The sequence below is a fragment of the Pempheris klunzingeri genome, chromosome 20, assembly GCF_042242105.1.
Source record: "Pempheris klunzingeri isolate RE-2024b chromosome 20, fPemKlu1.hap1, whole genome shotgun sequence".
Classification (NCBI taxonomy): Eukaryota; Metazoa; Chordata; class Actinopteri; order Acropomatiformes; family Pempheridae; genus Pempheris; species Pempheris klunzingeri.
Window position 1 is genome coordinate 738,675 of NC_092031.1, and position 20,000 is coordinate 758,674.

General features: G+C 47.0%; 1 protein-coding gene across 1 annotated transcript in view; it reads right to left on the reverse strand.

The window, feature by feature from the left end:
- ankfn1a (ankyrin repeat and fibronectin type III domain containing 1a) overlaps positions 1 to 20,000 on the reverse strand; it is a 41,052-nt gene that overhangs the window by 19,393 nt on the left and 1,659 nt on the right. Inside the window, exons 2-8 of the mRNA XM_070851315.1 lie at positions 15,855 to 16,053; positions 15,681 to 15,683; positions 14,196 to 14,406; positions 6,955 to 7,149; positions 4,377 to 4,490; positions 1,990 to 2,087; positions 533 to 623 (exon numbers count right to left, since the gene is read on the reverse strand). Of these exons, the coding sequence (XP_070707416.1) occupies positions 533 to 623; positions 1,990 to 2,087; positions 4,377 to 4,490; positions 6,955 to 7,149; positions 14,196 to 14,406; positions 15,681 to 15,683; positions 15,855 to 16,034 (892 nt within the window). The 5' untranslated portion in view covers positions 16,035 to 16,053. The remainder of the gene's footprint in view (positions 1 to 532; positions 624 to 1,989; positions 2,088 to 4,376; positions 4,491 to 6,954; positions 7,150 to 14,195; positions 14,407 to 15,680; positions 15,684 to 15,854; positions 16,054 to 20,000) is intronic.

Below are 20,000 nucleotides of genomic sequence, written 5' to 3' on the forward strand. Positions count from 1 at the left end.
ACACACACACACACACACACACACACACACACAGCTCAAGGCTTAAATACTTGAAATGTGCAGAAAGAAAGAGAGTCGTGACGGAGAGATGAACCAGTGTTCCCAACCCGAGGACCTCCGAGCAGAGCAGAGAACATTCACACGGTTCGCGGCTGACTCACCGCTCACTACTGACCACACAGAGGACGCTAACTTACCGCCGCTTGACTCGTTAAACTAACGACCACCAGCACACAGAGCTGGAACGACTGCTCGCGCCGTGTAAAATGTTATTTGGATCCTAACCAACCCTTTAAGGCACAATCATTTATAAAGTTGATTTAAAAGCTCACACAATAACACAATCAAATTCAAGGCTGCAGCAGACCAGCAGCTCTTCTGTTCTGAGAGGTAAAATTAGAGGTTTTTTTAATGTAGTCTGGTGTGTTTGAGGCACAGAATGACTGATGGGTCTAAACCGGTGTGGATAAAGTGAAGAACGTATAATAATGATCAGATGATAAAGTGACAGGAGAGCACAGAGGGGACGTACTGGAGGGAGCTGCTGATGGAGGGAGGGCGGAGGCCGGCGGACCCCAGCCCTTCATGTTATAGGCCGACACCCGAACGTAGTAGAGCCGCCCCTGAAACAAAAAAACACAACTGAGAACATGAAGACACGATGCAGCAGTTTAAGTTCTGTGTCCTGTTATTATTTGTATTATTACGTTAAGCTCTTTTAACACGAGGAAAAGGTTAAAAACATTATTGATGTCATGAAGCTTCAGACTGGAGTCATGGCGCTCTGCTCCTCTTGTGCTTTCAGCCTTTTTACTAGTTGTTCTGACGTCATTTTTCTTTGTGGTTATTTTTGTCTGTAGTCTCTGTTTTATGTCTCTTTGCAGTCAGTTTCCAGGTTTCCTGGTTTACTTCCTGTTTAATTTCCTGGTTTACTTCCTTGTTTCTTGGTTTACTTCCTGTTTAATTTCCTGGTTTACTTCCTGGTTTCTTGGTTTACTTCCTGATTTCCTGGTTTACTTCCTGATTTCCTGGTTTACTTCCTGGATTCCTGGTCTACTTCCTTGTTTAGTTCTTGTTTACTTCCTGGTTTTGTTGTGTCTCTGCAGTTATCTTGACTCTCTTTTTAGTAGTTTTGAGTCTCTTTGTGGTCAGTTTGAGTCTCTTTGTGGTCAGTTTGTCTCTTTGTGGTCAGTTTGAGTCTCTTTGTGGTCAGTTTGTCTCTTTGCGGTCAGTTTGAGTCTCTTTGCGGTCAGTTTGAGTCTCTTTGCTGTTATTTCAGGTCTCTTTGTGGTCAGTTTGAGTCTCTTTGCGGTCAGTTTGAGTCTCTTTGTGGTCAGTTTGAGTCTCTTTGCGGTCAGTTTGAGTCTCTTTGTGGTCAGTTTGAGTCTCTTTGTGGTCAGTTTGAGTCTCTTTGCTGTTATTTCAGGTCTCTTTGTCGTCCTTTTGTTAATCCTGTTCACACTAACATTTGAGATGTGGACTCCATCTCTTGGCTCGGCTCACGGTGCCGAACGCCCCCGCCGGGTCTCGCCCTTTCCATTCAGGCGGCGTGTTCGGCTCTAAATGTGTTCGAGCCGTTTGTGTGTGTGCATCTGAGAGCCGCTGCTCTAAATGGCAAACAGCAGATGCACCACAGTCGGTGCCCAGACGGCATAATGAGCGGCAGCCTCCACTAAAGCGAGCGCTCTTCAAATGTCACCGCTGCCACTCAGCCAGCACACGACGGCGCGGTCAGAGCGTCCGGCACGGGGAGGCGGGACCGCGCCGACATTACACCACAGCACGAGTGAGTCAGAGGCCGTCTGATGGCCGTCAGCTGACCACAGAGTCTCCTCCCCCCGCTTCATCTACTGTCACAGGATGAGTCTGCTCAACCTAACAAACACACCAGCTGAGTCGAGAGGCGTTCGAGTGTTTCTCTGCTTTCCAGGAAGATGCAGGAGAGAGTTGCCGTGGTGAAAGGAGGAGGAGGAGGGATGCTGCTGTTACCGTGGTGAGGCTGCTGATGATGCACTTGAGGGTCTGCAGATTATCCAGAACCATCTCTCCAGCAAGCAGCGAGAAATCCTTCAGACAGCTCCACTCCACTGCACACACACACACACACACACACACACACACACACACACACACACACACACACACACACACACACAGGTTAAATACCCACAGCTCTTTTTTATAACAGATCAATAGTTCTCATTAACCTTCTCATCAGCTCACCTCAAAACTGATTCTGTCTCTACTGTGTACACATGTACCTGTGTACCTGTGTACCTGTGTACCTGTGTACCTGAGTACAGTACCTGTGTACCTGTGTACCTGTGTACCTGAGTACAGTACCTGTGTACCTGTGTACCTGAGTACAGTACCTGTGTACCTGTGTACCTGAGTACAGTACCTGTGTACCTGTGTACAGTACCTGTGTACCTGTGTACCTGAGCACAGTACCTGTGTACCTGTGTACCTGTGTACCTGAGCACAGTACCTGTGTACCTGTGTACCTGAGCACAGTACCTGTGTACCTGTGTACCTGAGTACAGTACCTGTGTACCTGTGTACCTGAGTACAGTACCTGTGTACCTGTGTACCTGAGTGAAGTACCTGTGTACCTGAGTACAGTACCTGTGTACCTGTGTACCTGTGTACCTGTGTACAGTACCTGTGTACCTGTGTACCTGAGCACAGTACCTGTGTACCTGTGTACCTGTGTACCTGAGTACAGTACCTGTGTACCTGTGTACCTGAGTACAGTACCTGTGTACCTGTGTACCTGTGTACAGTACCTGTGTACCTGTGTACCTGAGCACAGTACCTGTGTACCTGTGTATAGTACCTGTGTACCTGTGTACAGTACCTGTGTACCTGTGTACCTGAGTACAGTACCTGTGTACCTGAGTACAGTACCTGTGTACCTGTGTACAGTACCTGTGTACCTGAGTACAGTACCTGTGTACCTGAGTACCTGAGTACAGTACCTGTGTACCTGAGTACAGTACCTGTGTACCTGTGTACAGTACCTGTGTACCTGAGTACAGTACCTGTGTACCTGAGTACCTGAGTACAGTACATGTGTACCTGTGTATAGTACCTGTGTACCTGAGTACAGTACCTGTGTACCTGAGTACAGTACCTGTGTACCTGTGTATAGTACCTGTGTACCTGTGTACAGTACCTGTGTACCTGAGTACAGTACCTGTGTACAGTACCTGTGTACCTGTGTATAGTACCTGTGTACCTGTGTACAGTACCTGTGTACCTGAGTACAGTACCTGTGTACCTGAGTACCTGAGTACAGTACCTGTGTACCTGAGTACAGTACCTGTGTACAGTACCTGTGTACCTGTGTATAGTACCTGTGTACCTGTGTACAGTACCTGTGTACCTGAGTACAGTACCTGTGTACAGTACCTGTGTACCTGTGTATAGTACCTGTGTACCTGAGTACAGTACCTGTGTACCTGTGTACAGTACCTGTGTACCTGAGTACAGTACCTGTGTACCTGAGTACAGTACCTGTGTACCTGAGTACCTGAGTACAGTACCTGTGTACCTGAGTACAGTACCTGTGTACCTGTGTACAGTACCTGTGTACCTGAGTACAGTACCTGTGTACAGTACCTGTGTACCTGTGTATAGTACCTGTGTACCTGTGTACAGTACCTGTGTACCTGAGTACAGTACCTGTGTACAGTACCTGTGTACCTGTGTATAGTACCTGTGTACCTGAGTACAGTACCTGTGTACCTGAGTACAGTACCTGTGTACCTGAGTACCTGAGTACAGTACCTGTGTACCTGAGTACAGTACCTGTGTACCTGTGTACAGTACCTGTGTACCTGAGTACCTGAGTACAGTACCTGTGTACCTGAGTACCTGAGTACAGTACCTGTGTACCTGTGTACCTGAGTACAGTACCTGTGTACCTGAGTACAGTACCTGTGTACCTGAGTACCTGAGTACAGTACCTGTGTACCTGTGTACAGTACCTGTGTACCTGAGTACAGTACCTGTGTACCTGAGTACCTGAGTACAGTACCTGTGTACCTGAGTACAGTACCTGTGTACCTGTGTACAGTACCTGTGTACCTGTATTGAGTACAGTACCTGTGTGGGTACACAGGTACGGTACACAGGGTTCATGGTGTACCTGTACCATGAACCCGTCATCAGCACCACAGGATGAAACCATGTTCCTTTATTTCACTCACTCAGAGAATTAAAGACGTCTGACCGCTGAGCCCCGGCACGCTGTGTTTCCATGACAACTGGCAAAACGGCATATTTCAGAGGGTTTCTGACACCATGTCTTCTAAACACATGAAGGGCTGATTCCTTTCATGTGACTCAGAGTTGATGACAGATGTGGACCGTACCTCTGTATCTGGTCACCACGGTGGAGTTGAGACACTGCGGCTCCTGGAAGGTGACGGTCAGCGAGGCGCTACTGCTCACGCTCAGACGCACCATGGACGGGGCCTCCGGGGCACCTGAGCAGGGGCACAGAGTTCAGAGTACACATCATTTCGTTAGAGCTCAGACTAAGATGTGATCCACTGCTGGTGCCGTTCAAACATCCTCACGCTGCTGCTTTCTCTCTGTCCAGTAGTTTTCTCTCTGTCTAGTAGTTTTCTCTCTGTCCAGTAGTTTTCTCTCTGTCCAGTAGTTTTCTCTCTGTCTAGTAGTTTTCTCTCTGTCTAGTAGTTTAATCTCTGTCTAGTAGTTTTCTCTCTGTCCAGTAGTTTTCTCTCTGTCCAGTAGTTTAATCTCTGTCTAGTAGTTTTCTCTCTGTCTAGTAGTTTTCTCTCTGTCCAGTAGTTTAATCTCTGTCCAGTAGTTTAATCTCTGTCTAGTAGTTTTCTCTCTGTCCAGTAGTTTTCTCTCTGTCCAGTAGTTTAATCTCTGTCTAGTAGTTTTCTCTCTGTCTAGTAGTTTAATCTCTGTCTAGTAGTTTTCTCTCTGTCCAGTAGTTTTCTCTCTGTCCAGTAGTTTAATCTCTGTCTAGTAGTTTTCTCTCTGTCTAGTAGTTTTCTCTCTGTCCAGTAGTTTTCTCTCTGTCCAGTAGTTTAATCTCTGTCTAGTAGTTTTCTCTCTGTCTAGTAGTTTTCTCTCTGTCCAGTAGTTTTCTCTCTGTCTAGTAGTTTAATCTCTGTCTAGTAGTTTTCTCTCTGTCTAGTAGTTTTCTCTCTGTCTAGTAGTTTAATCTCTGTCTAGTAGTTTTCTCTCTGTCTAGTAGTTTTCTCTCTGTCTAGTAGTTTTCTCTCTGTCTAGTAGTTTTCTCTCTGTCTAGTAGTTTAATCTCTGTCTAGTAGTTTTCTCTCTGTCTAGTAGTTTTCTCTCTGTCTAGTAGTTTTCCCTCTGTCTAGTAGTTTTCCATCTCTTTGTGTCTGTGGTGTGTTTTTTGGGTCATTCTGTTGGAGTTATTTATAATGTGTTGGAGTTATTTATAATCTGTTGGAGTTATTTATAATCTGTTGGAGTTATTTTGCACCTCTTCACAGTCTTTATTTTAGTTTGAACTCGTCTCATCAGGCTCAAGCTAAATATCTTCAGTCATCAGAGCCGAATCTCAAATGTTTCCTTCCTCTCGTCCGTCTGAGTGTTCTCCAAGTTTTCCTCTTTTGTTTACTCCAGATTAAATCCTGCCGTGCGTCGGAGAACGTCACACACAGAGCTTTCATGTTATCAGCTGGATCGCTGCTGGCTTTATTATCATTCGTTCATGTAGCAGCAAATCTGAGCTTGTTACTGTAAACTGCTCCGACTTCAAACCAGAGGCCGTTCGCTGTCATGTGGCCTGAAGGAGCCTCTGCATGGAGATCACTGCTGGGGGGGGCTGAGGAATCTGTTGAGTGGAGAACGACTGGATGAAATGAAACCGCTAAATATCTGCTTCATTTCCCAGATCATCTCCTCCTCCTCCTCCTCCTCCTCCTCCTCCTCCTCCTCCTCCTCCTCCTCCGTCTGTAGTCGCTACGTGTCTCTCTGTAGTTGTTTTTTGTCTCTTTGTATTCCTTTCATGTCTGTCTAGTTATGTGGCATCTTTTTGTAGTTATCTTGCTTCTCTTTGTGGTTGTTTCGTGTCTCTGTGGTCGTTTCGTGTCTCTCTGTGGTCGTTTCGTGTGTCTTTGTGGTCGTTTCGTGTGTCTTTGTGGTCGTTTCGTGTGTCTTTGTGGTCGTTTCGTGTGTCTTTGTGGTCGTTTCGTGTGTCTTTGTGGTCGTTTCGTGTGTCTCTGTGGTCGTTTCGTGTGTCTTTGTGGTCGTTTCGTGTCTCTTTGTGGTCGTTTCGTGTGTCTTTGTGGTTGTTTCGTGTCTCTCTGTGGTCGTTTCGTGTGTCTTTGTGGTTGTTTCGTGTCTCTCTGTGGTCGTTTCGTGTGTCTTTGTGGTTGTTTCGTGTCTCTCTGTGGTCGTTTCGTGTGTCTTTGTGGTTGTTTCGTGTCTCTCTGTGGTCGTTTCGTGTCTCTCTGTGGTCGTTTCGTGTGTCTTTGTGGTCGTTTCGTGTCTCTCTGTGGTCGTTTCGTGTGTCTCTCTGTGTCTCACTGTGCTCACTGGACCGGACTAGAGATCCAACTAGAGATGTAAATGTTGTCACTCTGAACAGAGGCAGAGGTTAAATCCAGAGTGTGTGTGTATTCAACTGTCTCAGTAAACAGAATTAAAGCTGTTCTGAATTATTCTTTCACCTCCAAATAGATCCGGTAAACACTGAATGTCGATAAATAATAAAATGGAATGAATAATGAAGTAGATCCACGGAGGCTTTGTGCTCGTGGTTACTCACTTCTGAATGAATCCTTTTCTTATGCTGAATATTAACAGAAGGTGTTTTATTGCCCCTGTAACCTTGTGTCTCTCTTGTCAGCTAGTGTTTGTTGTCCTGACCAGCTGCAGCTCCAGCTGGACAAAAGCTTCTTCTAGGCTTTCCTACGCTGAAGCTTCCTGGATGTGACTCACGTGCGTGCTGGAAGCCCGTCCTCATGCGTTTGTACAGCTTGCATCTCCACTCCCAGGCTCTCAGCTGTTTGTCCTTGTGGCAGGCCTCCAATGAGAGGCCGTCTCTCTGCGCCTGAGCCGCCAGGTCGGCCGCCCGCCGCTCAGCCTCCACCACCAGAGAGCTCAGGTGGGCCTCTCGACTCTCCACGGTCACAACTACGACAGGAAACACAGAGAGAGAGAGATGCAGTAAGACGTGTGGCCCAAAGGACTGATGGATGTCAACCTTTAATCTAAAGGATCCCCTGGGTCCTCTCTGTCCACATCCTGCTGTCTGAGTGACTGGTAGGTAGTAAAAGTGTTGGAACTGGTCCAGTAGATCACCTCAGTGTGTGACAGCATCATGGAAAGGATCCCTACAGAGAGAGACCTGGAAGATCCTTTTGGTTTAACCACAAACAGCACACACACCAGACTACATTCACTAAAACAGGGATTTTAGAGAACAGGACACAGGAGCTGCTGCTCTGCTGCTGCCTCCATCAGTCAGTGTGTTTGTGTGATTGAGTGACTTTGGTGTTTTTAAAAGATCAGTTCCAACATTATATTTGTGTAACGCACCATAATACAAACGCACAAACTGAAAGAGACATCAATAGACTGGCAGCTCCTGTTCTCTAAAATCCCTGTTTTAGTGAATGTAGTCTGGTGTGTGTGCTGTTTGTGGTTAAACCAAAAGGATCTTCCAGGTCTCTCTCTGTAGGGATCCTTTCCATGATGCTGTCACACACTGAGGTGATGTACTGGACCAGTTCCAACACTTTTACTACCTACCAGGATGTGGACACAGAGGAGAAAACACTGGAGTTCTCCTTTAACACCACATGTAAAAGTCATTAAAAATAAGAGTGCTGATGGATTAAACTGTGACTCTCTGCTTTGTTCAGGGAGTCATTCATGCAGGAGATGGGACGACGAAGTGTTGTGTGTCTGTGAGCTTGTCGAGGATGCAGCAGCAGAAATACAAAGATGAAATTAAAAAAGCAGCAGTAAACAGCTCCTGTGCCCAGAGGAGCACGTGTGTCCTCTCTGCTTTCAGTCGTGTCTCTTGTTCATGAAAAAAAAGAGTTTGTGGAGGAGTCAAAGCAGAAGGTTCAGCTCTGTCAAGGCCAGCAGCCATCTTTTATTCCAGATAAAAGGAGACAGCGCAGCATCCATGTGAGAGCCGGGAGAACAGCCGACGGAGGCCGTCTGCGAGCATGTGACCATACAAGGCCCAGCGCTGACCGTCCGGCCGCAGAACACTGAACACCACACCACCTCCATCCAGGGCAAACACTGGAAAACTCAGCTGTTACACAAGAACGTTCAGTGTGTGAGACGGTCCGTGCTGCTGCCTGTCACAGTCACAGTAACACAGACTTACCTGTCTGCTCTGTAAACGCATGATGTGATTTAGATGTTTAGAGAAACGGTCTCACATCAGGAAACAGAAAAAGACAAAAAAAAGCCTGGATGTAAAGAATCCAGCAGCCCTCCGTCCGGAGCCCCTCCCACCTGACGGCCGTTAGCATTAGCATACGAGCGGGAAAATAAACGTTGAAGCTAACACGTGAAGCTAGCTAACGTTAGCTAGCATTAGCCGCAGCCTTTAGCTACAGTTAGCAGGAGGCTACACTGTTAGCACCAACAGCCTGTTGTCAGGTAGTAAATCATCGTCCACAAGCTACCGGCCCACCGCAGCACGTTCAGACGAGCCAGGCTGTTTCCTGGTACACGTTCGATCTAAATCTCTTCAGAGAACATTCACATCTTTTCTCATCAATTTGTGACTTTGACCTCAGAGAACTGAGATTTAAGAGATTAAATTAAATATTACTTCATGATTTCAGAGGATATTAAAGGCTGGATGTTTTCCTCGAACATTTCCGAATATTGAGGCTTTTTTCTTCTACATTTACTTCTTAAATCTCAAATAATTAGTTTTTTCTTGCAAATATGTTTTTAGAATTTCAAAGAATATTCGAGGTTTTTCTCCTAAATTGATGAATTTGTTTCTTGTGAATGTACCACGTCTAATCTCACAAAACATCCCGTCTTTGCAGCTTTAATCCAAGAGAATATCCAGGTTCTCTCTCCTAAATTTACCTCTTCAATCTCAGAAACAGAGTGTTTTCTTGGAATATTTCGTCTCTCTGCTCCGTGATTCTATTTATTTATTTATCTGTTTTACCTGCGACGGCCCAAATACGGCGTCGCAGAAGTCAGTGTGAGTTAACATTTGTCAGGAAACTCTGTGTGTGTTCCTTCACATTCGTCTCAGTTTAACTCTGCTGCCAACTCGCCAAACACTGCTGCTGCTTTACTGCCGCTCCCTCCCTCTCTCCCTCTCTCCCTCCCTCCCTCCCTCCCAGGTTTTAGTCATGGACCGTGACGGCAGCATAAACAAACACACACACTGCAGCGCTTCATTTCAGCTGCTGCAGTTTGTTCTCCTCCGTCCGACAGTCCTCGCTGACGATAATTGTTCGTCTCATTAGTGGCTGTAATTATCAGCGGTGACACAGGAGTTTGTGTCCGCTGCTGGACGGAGATAATGAGCGTTTGTAATCGGCATTAAATCAGCGTAACTCTCTGCAGACACTCGTGTTGAATGGAGTAAGTCATCAGTGATGTGTGATAAGACTGCTGCCAAGTGAATGGGACTCCTTTTAAAGGCCGCACAGGGATTCAAGACTCTTTAGCTGCAGACACAAAAAAACAGAAAACTTTCAAGGAAACAAAGAGGATTGTGCAACTGAGATAAAGACGAGTCTCCACAGCGGAAGAGAGGAAACAATACGACCTTCAAACCAGCAGTAACTGGTGTTTTTGTCCACTTGTGCTGAGAACACTGACATTTCATCACCTTTTAAACCCTGAGTCCTCTGTGTCCACATCCTGGTGTGTGAGTGACTGGTAGGTAGTAAAAGTGTTGGAACTGGTCCAGTAGATCACCTCAGCCAGCAGACACCAAACGGGCTGCAATGGCTGCAACGTGATCCTTTGGGACAACTGCACCTGATCACAGTAGGTCCACTAAAAGAGCTTGTTTGATCCACTGACAGGCTCAGAGTGTTATTCTAAGTGTGTGACAGCATCATGGAAAGGATCCCTACAGAGAGAGACCTGGAAGATCCTTTTGGTTTAACCACAAACAGCACACACACCAGACTACATTCACTAAAACAGGGATTTTAGAGAACAGGACACAGGAGCTGCTGCTCTGCTGCTGCCTCCATCAGTCAGTGTGTTTGTGTTACTGAGTGTTAAACACATGTTGTGTTGATCCAAACTAAACATTTAAAGACACCAAAGTCACACAATAACACAAACAAACTAACAGCAGCAGACCAGCAGGTCCTGTGTTGTGTGAGGTAAAATTACTGGTTTTGTCAATGGAGTCTGGTGTATTTGAAGACAGCCTAATCTTCTCTCTCTGAAATTCTCCCGTGTTCACCTGCTGCTCTCTGACTGTGTGGTTTATCAGGAAACAGCTGTGGGACTGAACCCAAACAGTGAGGCCTAAAACAAGACTAAGACTAAAAACAAAAAGCTGAAAGAAGCTAAAAGAGTGTAAAAATAGGGACCTTATATAAAAGCTTTCATTAAAGCAGCTTTAAAGTTCCATCATAACTTCATAAGTGAATATTTCAGACAACAGAAGTTCAATAAGTTTATTAGTATCAAGAATGACTCATTATTCTTATAGAAATAAAGCTGTCTGAATAAAGTTTAAACACACACACACACAGTGTGGCTCTCCATCAGGCGGTTGCCGTTGGAAACGGCAGCAGCCATATTATAAACCTGGAGGTGTCATTTCCTGCTCGGCTCGGCCTGTCAGAGCCCGGCTAGCTGCTAACGGCTGCTAATTGAAAAGGTCGTAAATAAACAGGCTGCTGTCTGAGGAGGAGCCGCCGCACACAGGAGGACCCTGTCTGACCGGGGGGGGGCGGGACGTCCAAATATAGACCAAACACTCCCCAGGGGCCCCCAGGGGCCCCAGACATTAACACACAGGCAGGCAGCAGAGGTGAGCTCACAGTGACACACACACACACACACACACACACACACACACACACACACACACACACACACACACACACACACACACACACACACACACACACACACACACACACACACACACACACACACACACACGCCTCACTCAGATATTAATAGATTTAAATAACAGAAACTAAAGTGGGAAACTGTCAAAGTCTTTGTTAAGATAAAATAAATGACCCAGACAGAGATGATGAAGACGTGCAGGTCTTCAGTTCCTCAGAGGATAAACCTAAAAATAACAGTCACACAGGAAACTGTCCTGGCTGATCTTATTCAAGACTCTCACTCAGAAAGCTTCACGTCTCTGTAGCGACGGGGAAACAGACAAAGTCTGTCTTTTACTGACTTTGGTGTTTTAAAGTGTCAGATCAGATCCAACATAATATTCATCTAACACACAATAACACACACTGACTGATGGAGGCAGCAGCTCCAGACACCAGGATGTGAACAGGGTTAAAACACTGAAATGACACTTTAATACATTTTGCAGCTAAAACTTTTCGGAAGTAGAAGATACTTCTTCCACCAGTCGACTTCTCAGGTTCTTAAACATTATTTAGATCTTTCTGGGCTGAACACACACACACACACACACACACACACACACACACACACACACACACACACACGTTTACTTTTACTTAAGTAAAAATATGAGGGCAGGACTTTTAGTTGTAATGGAGATTTTTACCTTGTACTCACACACTCACTCACTCTCTCTTATGGAAAGTGACCAGGGTACATGTGAACACACACACACACACACACACACACACACACACACACACACACACACACACACACACACACACACACACACACACACACACACACACACACACACACACACACACACACACACACACACACACACACACACACACACACCCACACGCTGGGCTGTCAGGCCTGGGCTGACTGATTTACTTGGCACTTGAGGAATGACATAAACAGAGAGCAGCAGGCCCCAGGAGGGAAAACAGCGGCAATGTTTGCTCTGTGTTTGTTTACAAGGATGGGATTGTACCGCCGCCCAGAGTCCAGGCCGCTGTTTGGAGAGCCCTCGCCGCCGCGGCCCCCCGGCACAATAAATCACTTAGCTGTAATTGCCCCGGCGTTACATGCATCATTGGAACAGTTAAACCATTAAACGACAAACCTCGTTAAAGCTGTTCGGAGGGGGAGTCACGGCACGCAGGAGGCCCGGCTCACTGTAAAGTGGCCACTGTTTCACCCCCCCCCACACACACACACACACACACACACACACACACAGCCAGACAGTGGGGGCTAATGGGGGTTTCAGTAGGAAGGTAAGAACCACCTGTCTTTGGAGGGTTTATGGAGGACAACAGGGGGACTGATGGAGGGAAAAGTGTGTGTGTGTGTGTGTGTGTGTGTGTGTGTGTGGGGGGGGGGGCAGGAGGGTGAGGAGGGAGGGGGGGTAGTCGGCTCATTCAGGTCCAGACCCAGACTGGGCTGCAGACACAAACACAGGCCCTGTCTGATCCACAGCATCACACACGCTATTCTGCACTCACACACACACTGTACTATTTTCTTTCTTTTTTTTTTTTACCACTGACAGGCTCAGAGTGTTATTCTACGTGTGTGACAGCATCATGGAAAGGATCCCTACAGAGAGAGACCTGGAAGATCCTTTTGGTTTAACCACAAACAGCACACACACCAGACTACATTCACTAAAACAGAGATTTTAGAGAACAGGACACAGGAGCTGCTGCTCTGCTGCTGCCTCCATCAGTCAGTGTGTTTGTGTTATTGTGTGTTACACAGATAATGTGTTGGGTCTGAACTAACCCTTTAAAACACCAAAGTTGCACAATAACATAAACAAACTAACTGACTGAGGCAGCAGCAGACCAGCAGCTCCTGTGTTCTCTGAAGTAAAATTCCTGTTTTTGTGAATGGAGTCTGGTGACTTTGAGGGGAGTCCAATCTTCTCTCTTTCAGCTCTGTTTTTGGTCTCCACCACCTCCTGAGTAAATGATGGCCCTCTTTAGTTGCTAAATGTGCCCTGCAGCTGCTCTCTGACTGTGTCCGTGTGCAGTGGGTTTATCAGAAAACAGATCATGGATCACTCTGGGCTGCAGAAAAGATGGCGACCGCAAAAATGACTAAATTTGAGTCTACAAACCAACGTAGTGCCTCACGTTTAAGGTGACCAGAAGCAATGCATCATGGGTCTGAACACTGATTGGTCTGTGTGTCAATCAGTGTGTCTTTGCTGGGGCTGTTGCTAGGCTACGACGCTTACTAGCATTCTTTGAGAGCTAAGCTAAAACAAGCTACGCTAGCAATTCAAACTAGTGTTTTATATGTTGTCTGAAATAAACAGTGTTGTAACTACGCTGCCCCCTGAAGGCAGAGAGCGGTAACTACACACACGGTGAACAGACCACCAGGTCGTAATGACTTCATTTTATGGATGTTAAGGAAACTTAACCCCGACAAAACAAGCTAAGATGCCTGCCACTGCTAATCTGGTAAGCTAGGCTAGTTAGCTTTTCTTCATCATGAGGTTTAGCCTCTTCCTCGTTGGTCATGTGGGATATAAAACAGAATGATTACAGATTTCTGTTCATCAAATCTGATGTTTTATAATTGATTGACTGATTGAACTACAGAAAGAGCTCAGGAACAAAACGTATGCTGAGCTTTAGCTAGTGCTAGCAGAGGCTAAGCCCCAGCTAGCTTTACCTTGATGCAGCTCTCTTGTTGTGACCGAACTTAAAAATCTTGAATCCACTGAAATGATGCATATTTTCAGGTATAAGATGTTTTAAATGGCTAATGAGCTGCTCTTTAGCTCAGGTTGTTAATTAGATAATATGAAATGATGAAACAGTCCAAAGGTTTGAGGTCATATTGAACAGCAGAGCGTGTGTTTCCTGTCTGGTGTGACCAGCCCTCAGACTAATCTATCGACCCCATGAAGAACCAGCTTCTACCTCGCCGCAGGTCTCACAGTCGACTTTAATATCAGCGTCACCGTGACAACCAGCATCAACATCGACCAGAGCGCCGCTGCGATCCGTCTTCCTGTAAATTAGGTTTCTGCAGCGTCAGAGGAAAAGGTCAGAGGAGGCAGAGCCAATGGGACGAGGCCGCTCCGTACTCACAGTGAGGACTCTCCTTGCCGCCGGCCTTCAGCAGCAGCTTGGCGATGGGCGTGTTGTTGGTCATGATGGCGATGTCCAGCGGCGTCAGGCCCTGGCTGTTGGGGGTGTTCAAGTCCAGCTCCTCGGCCGAGAACTGGTAGAGGAGGATCTGCACGGTGTCCAGGTCCTGCTGCTCCACCGCCTCGAAGATGCAGTCGCTGCCCTGCATGGTCTGGAGGAGGAAACAAGCGGTCATGTGACTTCACAAAGGACGGCGAGGACGGCGTGTCAGCCTGTTGTTTCTACTCTCTGGTGATACTTTTGGTTGATTTGTGGATGTTTTCATTCTCTGTGTCAATTCTTTTTATTCACTGTCTCACACAGCACAAACCTCCACCTGGTTGCCACGGTTACAGGGTGAGAAGCTCAATACTTTGAATTCACCTGTCGATGGAGGCGACCTGCGCACGCTCGGCGTACTCAGGAGAGACTAGTAACCATGGTAACCCAGACCAATCAGAGGAGGTCAAACTGGGGGGTGTTTATTAACCCCCCCCCCTTCATTATTCATAGTGCAGTCCCAGTAACCCCCCCAGTACCACCCAATGACCCCCCATAGCTCCCTGTATCCCCCAGTACCCTCCAGTAACTCCTAGTACCCCCCCAGTGTTCCCCAAAGTAGGTGGGTAGCAGGTGTGGGGGGGCTGATGAAGCAGACAGTCACTACACTTGGTGCGTTGAAGGACCTTTAAAATAATCAGATTTCAGAACTTTCAGTGCAGTTTGATGGACGTCCAGTAAACCAGGTCTCTGTAATCAGCTTCATCATCCTCATCATCATCCTCCTCCTCCCCGTCTGCCTCTTTCTTTCATGTCAATTGTTGTGGCTGGTGTGTAAATGTCAGCACACACACACATACACACACACACACACACACACACACAGTATGACCTGTAACACCTGTCACACATGATGAATCTCAGACACCAAATGTTTCTCAGGGCAGCAGGACGTGATGATGATGATGATGATGATGATGATGATGATGGCAGCTCAGAGAGGAAAAGGTGATGAAGACTGAAATCTGCTCCAAATGCTCTTCTCCAGTGACTCCGGCTGTCTGACGCCAAACGCCCCCCCCCCCCGTCAGCAGAAATACAAGTACTGTACCTGCTTGACCATGAATTGGTCCAGCCGTTATATCGCTCTCTGCACACACACCAGACTCCATTCACAAAAACACAAAAACAAAAGCAGTAATTTTTCCACTCAGAACACCTCCAACACCGCCTCCATCAGCTAGTTTGTTAGTTATTGTGACATTTTAAATCAACATTTTAAAATGTTGTGTTTTAAAGGTTTAGTTGGGGTCCAAACTCATTTTTAAAAACAACAACAGTCCTGAACTCTGAGTGTTAAAATTAATGTTTTTTTCAACGGAGTCTGGTGGCCTCGAAGAGAGAGCCTGCTGAGGTGATCTACTGGACCAGTTCCAACACTTTCACTACCTACCAGTCATTCAGACACCAGGATGAGGACAGAGAGGAGCCAGTGTTAGAAACACCTGGTTTCTCCTTTAAGTCTGTCTAACCTGGACGTCACCAACTGATGATGATTCAGTGGAAACAACCCAAATGAGCTTCAACGCCCCACCTCCTCTTCCTCTCCCACAGACTCACCGAGGCTTTGCGGAGGCGGTCTGTCTTGCCGAAGAAGTAAGCATCTTCGAAGGAGGAGGTGCTTCCTCTGAGCTTCTCCGACAGGTTCCGGTAGAGGCGCTTGGCGGCGCTGGGGGAGGCCGGCCCACCAGGGCACTTCCTGGTTTGGGACAACTGCAGGTTCTGCATCTGCTGGGTCATGACACCCGGGAGGCGTCTGCTGGGGTGGGCGGAGACACACATGTCAGGCGGCGGTTACTTCTAGAGCTGCAACCAGTCATCAATTAGTCGATGGACAGAAAATTAATCATCAATGAGTTTGATATTTGTTCAGTTACACAGCCAATATAGAGAAAAACACCAACAGTGATAATAAAACCAACAGGTGAGTGTGTGTGGGTGGTGCGTCAAAACTCCTAAAACAGTTTAGTATCAATCCACCAATCAGAGCAGAGGAGCAGAGAGCTGGAGGTCTGATCAGCCAATCAGCATCAGCTGTGTGTGTCTGTATCCGGGCAGAACCGTGGCTAACACAGAGCTCCTGCTGAGGAACCACAGGAACAGAAGCTGACAGGTGAAGAACCCGAGGTGGTGTTCCTCTGTGAGCGTCAGGAGAGCTCGGTGAAGGTGGAGATGTGTGATTTGTGTGAACGGAGTTAAAGATGACGGAGATATCACAGGTTAAAAAGTCCCACTTTGATGTGTTTGATCAGAAGCTCCAGAGGCAAAATAACATGAGAGTCAGTGAGACAGCTGAAGGATCTGTTGTTGCTTTGAGGCTGAAAACTCAAAAACTGAGAGTCTGGTTGTTTCTGTAGTTACTCGTCTGTGAGCGGCACGAGTTTTCCTACGTTTTGACGTTTAAATGGCGTCTGTGGGGTGAAAACTGAGGCAGTGGGAGCGACTTTAATCAGACATTTTTAGATGATTTTAAAGCTGCTCTGCACTGTGGTGATGATGTCACCACTGTAGCCCCGCCCACACCAATGACTCCACCTCTCCATTCAAATGAATGGGAAAACTTTACGTTAGTTTTTACGATTGCATGAAAACGGTCAGACCGAACTCTGAGAAAAGACGGAGCTCACTGCTCCTGATGGAGACGCAACTTTTGGTGTATTTTTTGTGTCTGTGCTGAAAGTGATGGAGGCAGCGGCAGAGCAGCAGCTCCTGTGTCCTGTTCTCTAAAACCCCTGTTTTAGTGAATGTAGTCTGGTGTGTGTGCTGTTTGTGGTTAAACCAAAAGGATCTTCCAGGTCTCTCTCTGTAGGGATCCTTTCCATGATGCTGTCAGACTCCACGTGGTGTTTGGTAGGAGATGGTGGTCGTCGTGTTGATACTCTGCTGTGACCATGAACAGCTGGAAGGATCTTCACTCAGCCTCAGCGCCGGCCTCTCGTTTCAGCGGGGAGAAGATTAGAAAACAAGTGTTGGCTTCATGACCTGTCGGCGTTCCCTTGTCTTCCCTTCAGTCCTCATGGTGTCAGAACAGATTGCTTCAGCTCTCCATCCAGAGCAGAAATGACCCTGTCGCCCTGAGCTCTCGCTCATTCTCTACATTACGCTCTGACAAATGCAGCATGTCAGAGAAATTACAGGACTGTCAAAAGCAGCTTCTGCGGGGGTTTGATGGAGGGAGGCAGTGGGCTGATGTTGATGTACAGTACAGGAGCCCAGGCGTCTCTATGAGGAGGTCCATGGAGAGGGAAGGGGGGGGGGGGGGGGGGGGGGGGCACTTGAATCCAGAGTGAAATCTGCTCAGAAACCGATCCAACATGACGGTGACAGTGATTTATCACAGCTGCAGACGTTCATCCAAAGTCAATTTTCCTCACCGGCGAAATTCAATACAAAGTCAAAGACACGAGACAAAACGACATCACGGCGGGTGACGTTTAGGACGCTGGTTTAAATTATTCAACTTGAGCGGAGTCTCTGTGCTGATCGGCTGTCCTGACTTCCTGATGAGACGGTGCGAGGACGTTGGACTACCTGTTAAATTACCTAAAAATTTAAAATGTGTCTCTCTTAATGATTCTAGATTTCAGTTGTACTTTTCTATGAAGCAAGTTAGCACAAACATTAGCCCCAGTTAGCACAAACATTAGCCCCAGTTAGCACAAGCATTAGCCCCAGTTAGCACAAGCATTAGCCCCAGTTAGCACAAACATTAGCCCCAGTTAGCACAAGCATTAGCCCCAGTTAGCACAAGCATTAGCCCCAGTTAGCACAAACATTAGCCCCAGTTAGCACAAGCATTAGCCCCAGTTAGCACAAACATTAGCCCCAGTTAGCATGAGCAGCACAAGTACTAGCCCCGGCTCGTTGTGTTTACTCTCGTAAGTAACACGACTAAACTAAAATGATACGGTGACCAAACCAGCGAGGCGTTTGGTGGACGCACAGCGTCAGAATCACATAAAAACAACCAAAACGAAACCAATGAGACACCGAACACGGAGTCGGCGCTCAAACTGACATCAGTGTGACGTTTGCAGGTGACCTTTGAGTAACCAGGTGATTGAGAGCATGTGGACTTCATCCTTCATCTGTTCACAGTGGGAGGAGCATCAGCGGCGGCACGTCTGCGGTCGCTCAATAAAGTTTCACCTGCTTCAGACATGAGTTTACAGCTGCTGAGCTGATGTTGATGATGTTTGGAGTTACACCACCGAAACTGAAGCTCGCTGTGTGTGTGTGTGTGTGTGTCTGTGTGTGTGTGTGTGTGTGTGTGTCAGTCCTTCATCCTGATGCCCCCCCGCCCCTCCAAATCTCCTGATCCCATGTTTACTGATGAAAGAAAGAGAACAAGAGGCTTTAAATTATTAACGAGGAACAAATTACTTTTATATCTGTACACAGGAGCAGTGTGTGTGTGTGTGTGTGTGTCTCTGTGTGTGTGTGTGTGTGTGTGTGTGTCTGTGTGTGTGTGTGTGTGTGTGTGTGTCTGTGTGTGTGTGTGTGTGTGTGTGTGTGTCTGTGTGTGTGTGTGTGTGTGTGTGTGTCTCTGTGTGTGTGTGTGTGTGTGTGTGTGTCTGTGTGTGTGTCTCTGTGTGTGTGTGTGTGTGTGTGTGTGTCTGTGTGTGTGTGTGTGTGTGTGTGTGTGTGTGTCTCTGTGTGTGTGTGTGTGTGTGTGTGTGTGTCTCTGTGTGTGTGTGTGTGTGTGTGTGTGTGTGTGTGTGTGTGTGTGTGTGTGTGTGTGTGTCTCTGTGTGTGTGTGTGTGTGTGTGTGTGTGTGTGTGTGTCTCTGTGTGTGTGTGTGTGTGTGTGTGTGTGTGTGTGTGTGTGTGTGTGTGTGTGTGTGTCTCTGTGTGTGTGTGTGTGTGTGTGTGTGTGTGTGTGTGTGTGTGTGTGTGTGTGTCTCTGTGTGTGTGTGTGTGTGTGTGTGTGTGTGTGTGTGTCTCTGTGTGTGTGTGTGTGTGTGTGTGTGTGTGTGTGTGTGTGTGTGTGTGTGTCTCTGTGTGTGTGTGTGTGTGTGTGTGTGTCTCTGTGTGTGTGTGTGTGTGTGTGTGTGTCTGTGTGTGTGTCTCTGTGTGTGTGTGTGTGTGTGTGTGTGTCTGTGTGTGTGTGTGTGTGTGTGTGTGTGTGTGTCTCTGTGTGTGTGTCTCTGTGTGTGTGTGTGTCTCTGTGTGTGTGTGTGTGTGTGTGTGTGTGTGTGTGTGTGTGTGTGTGTGTGTGTGTGTGTCTCTGTGTGTGTGTGTGTGTGTGTGTGTGTGTGTGTGTGTCTCTGTGTGTGTGTGTGTGTGTGTGTGTGTGTGTGTGTGTGTGTGTGTGTGTGTGTGTGTCTCTGTGTGTGTGTGTGTGTGTCTCTGTGTGTGTGTGTGTGTGTGTGTGTGTGTGTGTGTGTGTGTGTGTCTCTGTGTGTGTGTGTGTGTGTGTGTGTGTGTGTGTCTCTGTGTGTGTGTGTGTGTGTGTGTGTTTAGTCTTCCCTAAAATGTTCACATAGTTCTTCGTGGAAAAGAACAATGATAATTCAGAAGAACTCTTCTGATCAGATAATTAACACTGAAGACAAACAAAAGGACCTAAAACCAATCAGTTGGTTATTAAACCCTCTGATATCAAACTGTTTGACTGAGCAGGGAATCAGGAGCGTTGTGGGCGATAACATGAAGCCTGTGATATCACAGAGAGCTGTAAATCCACAGGCCTCTGATTGGAAACGCT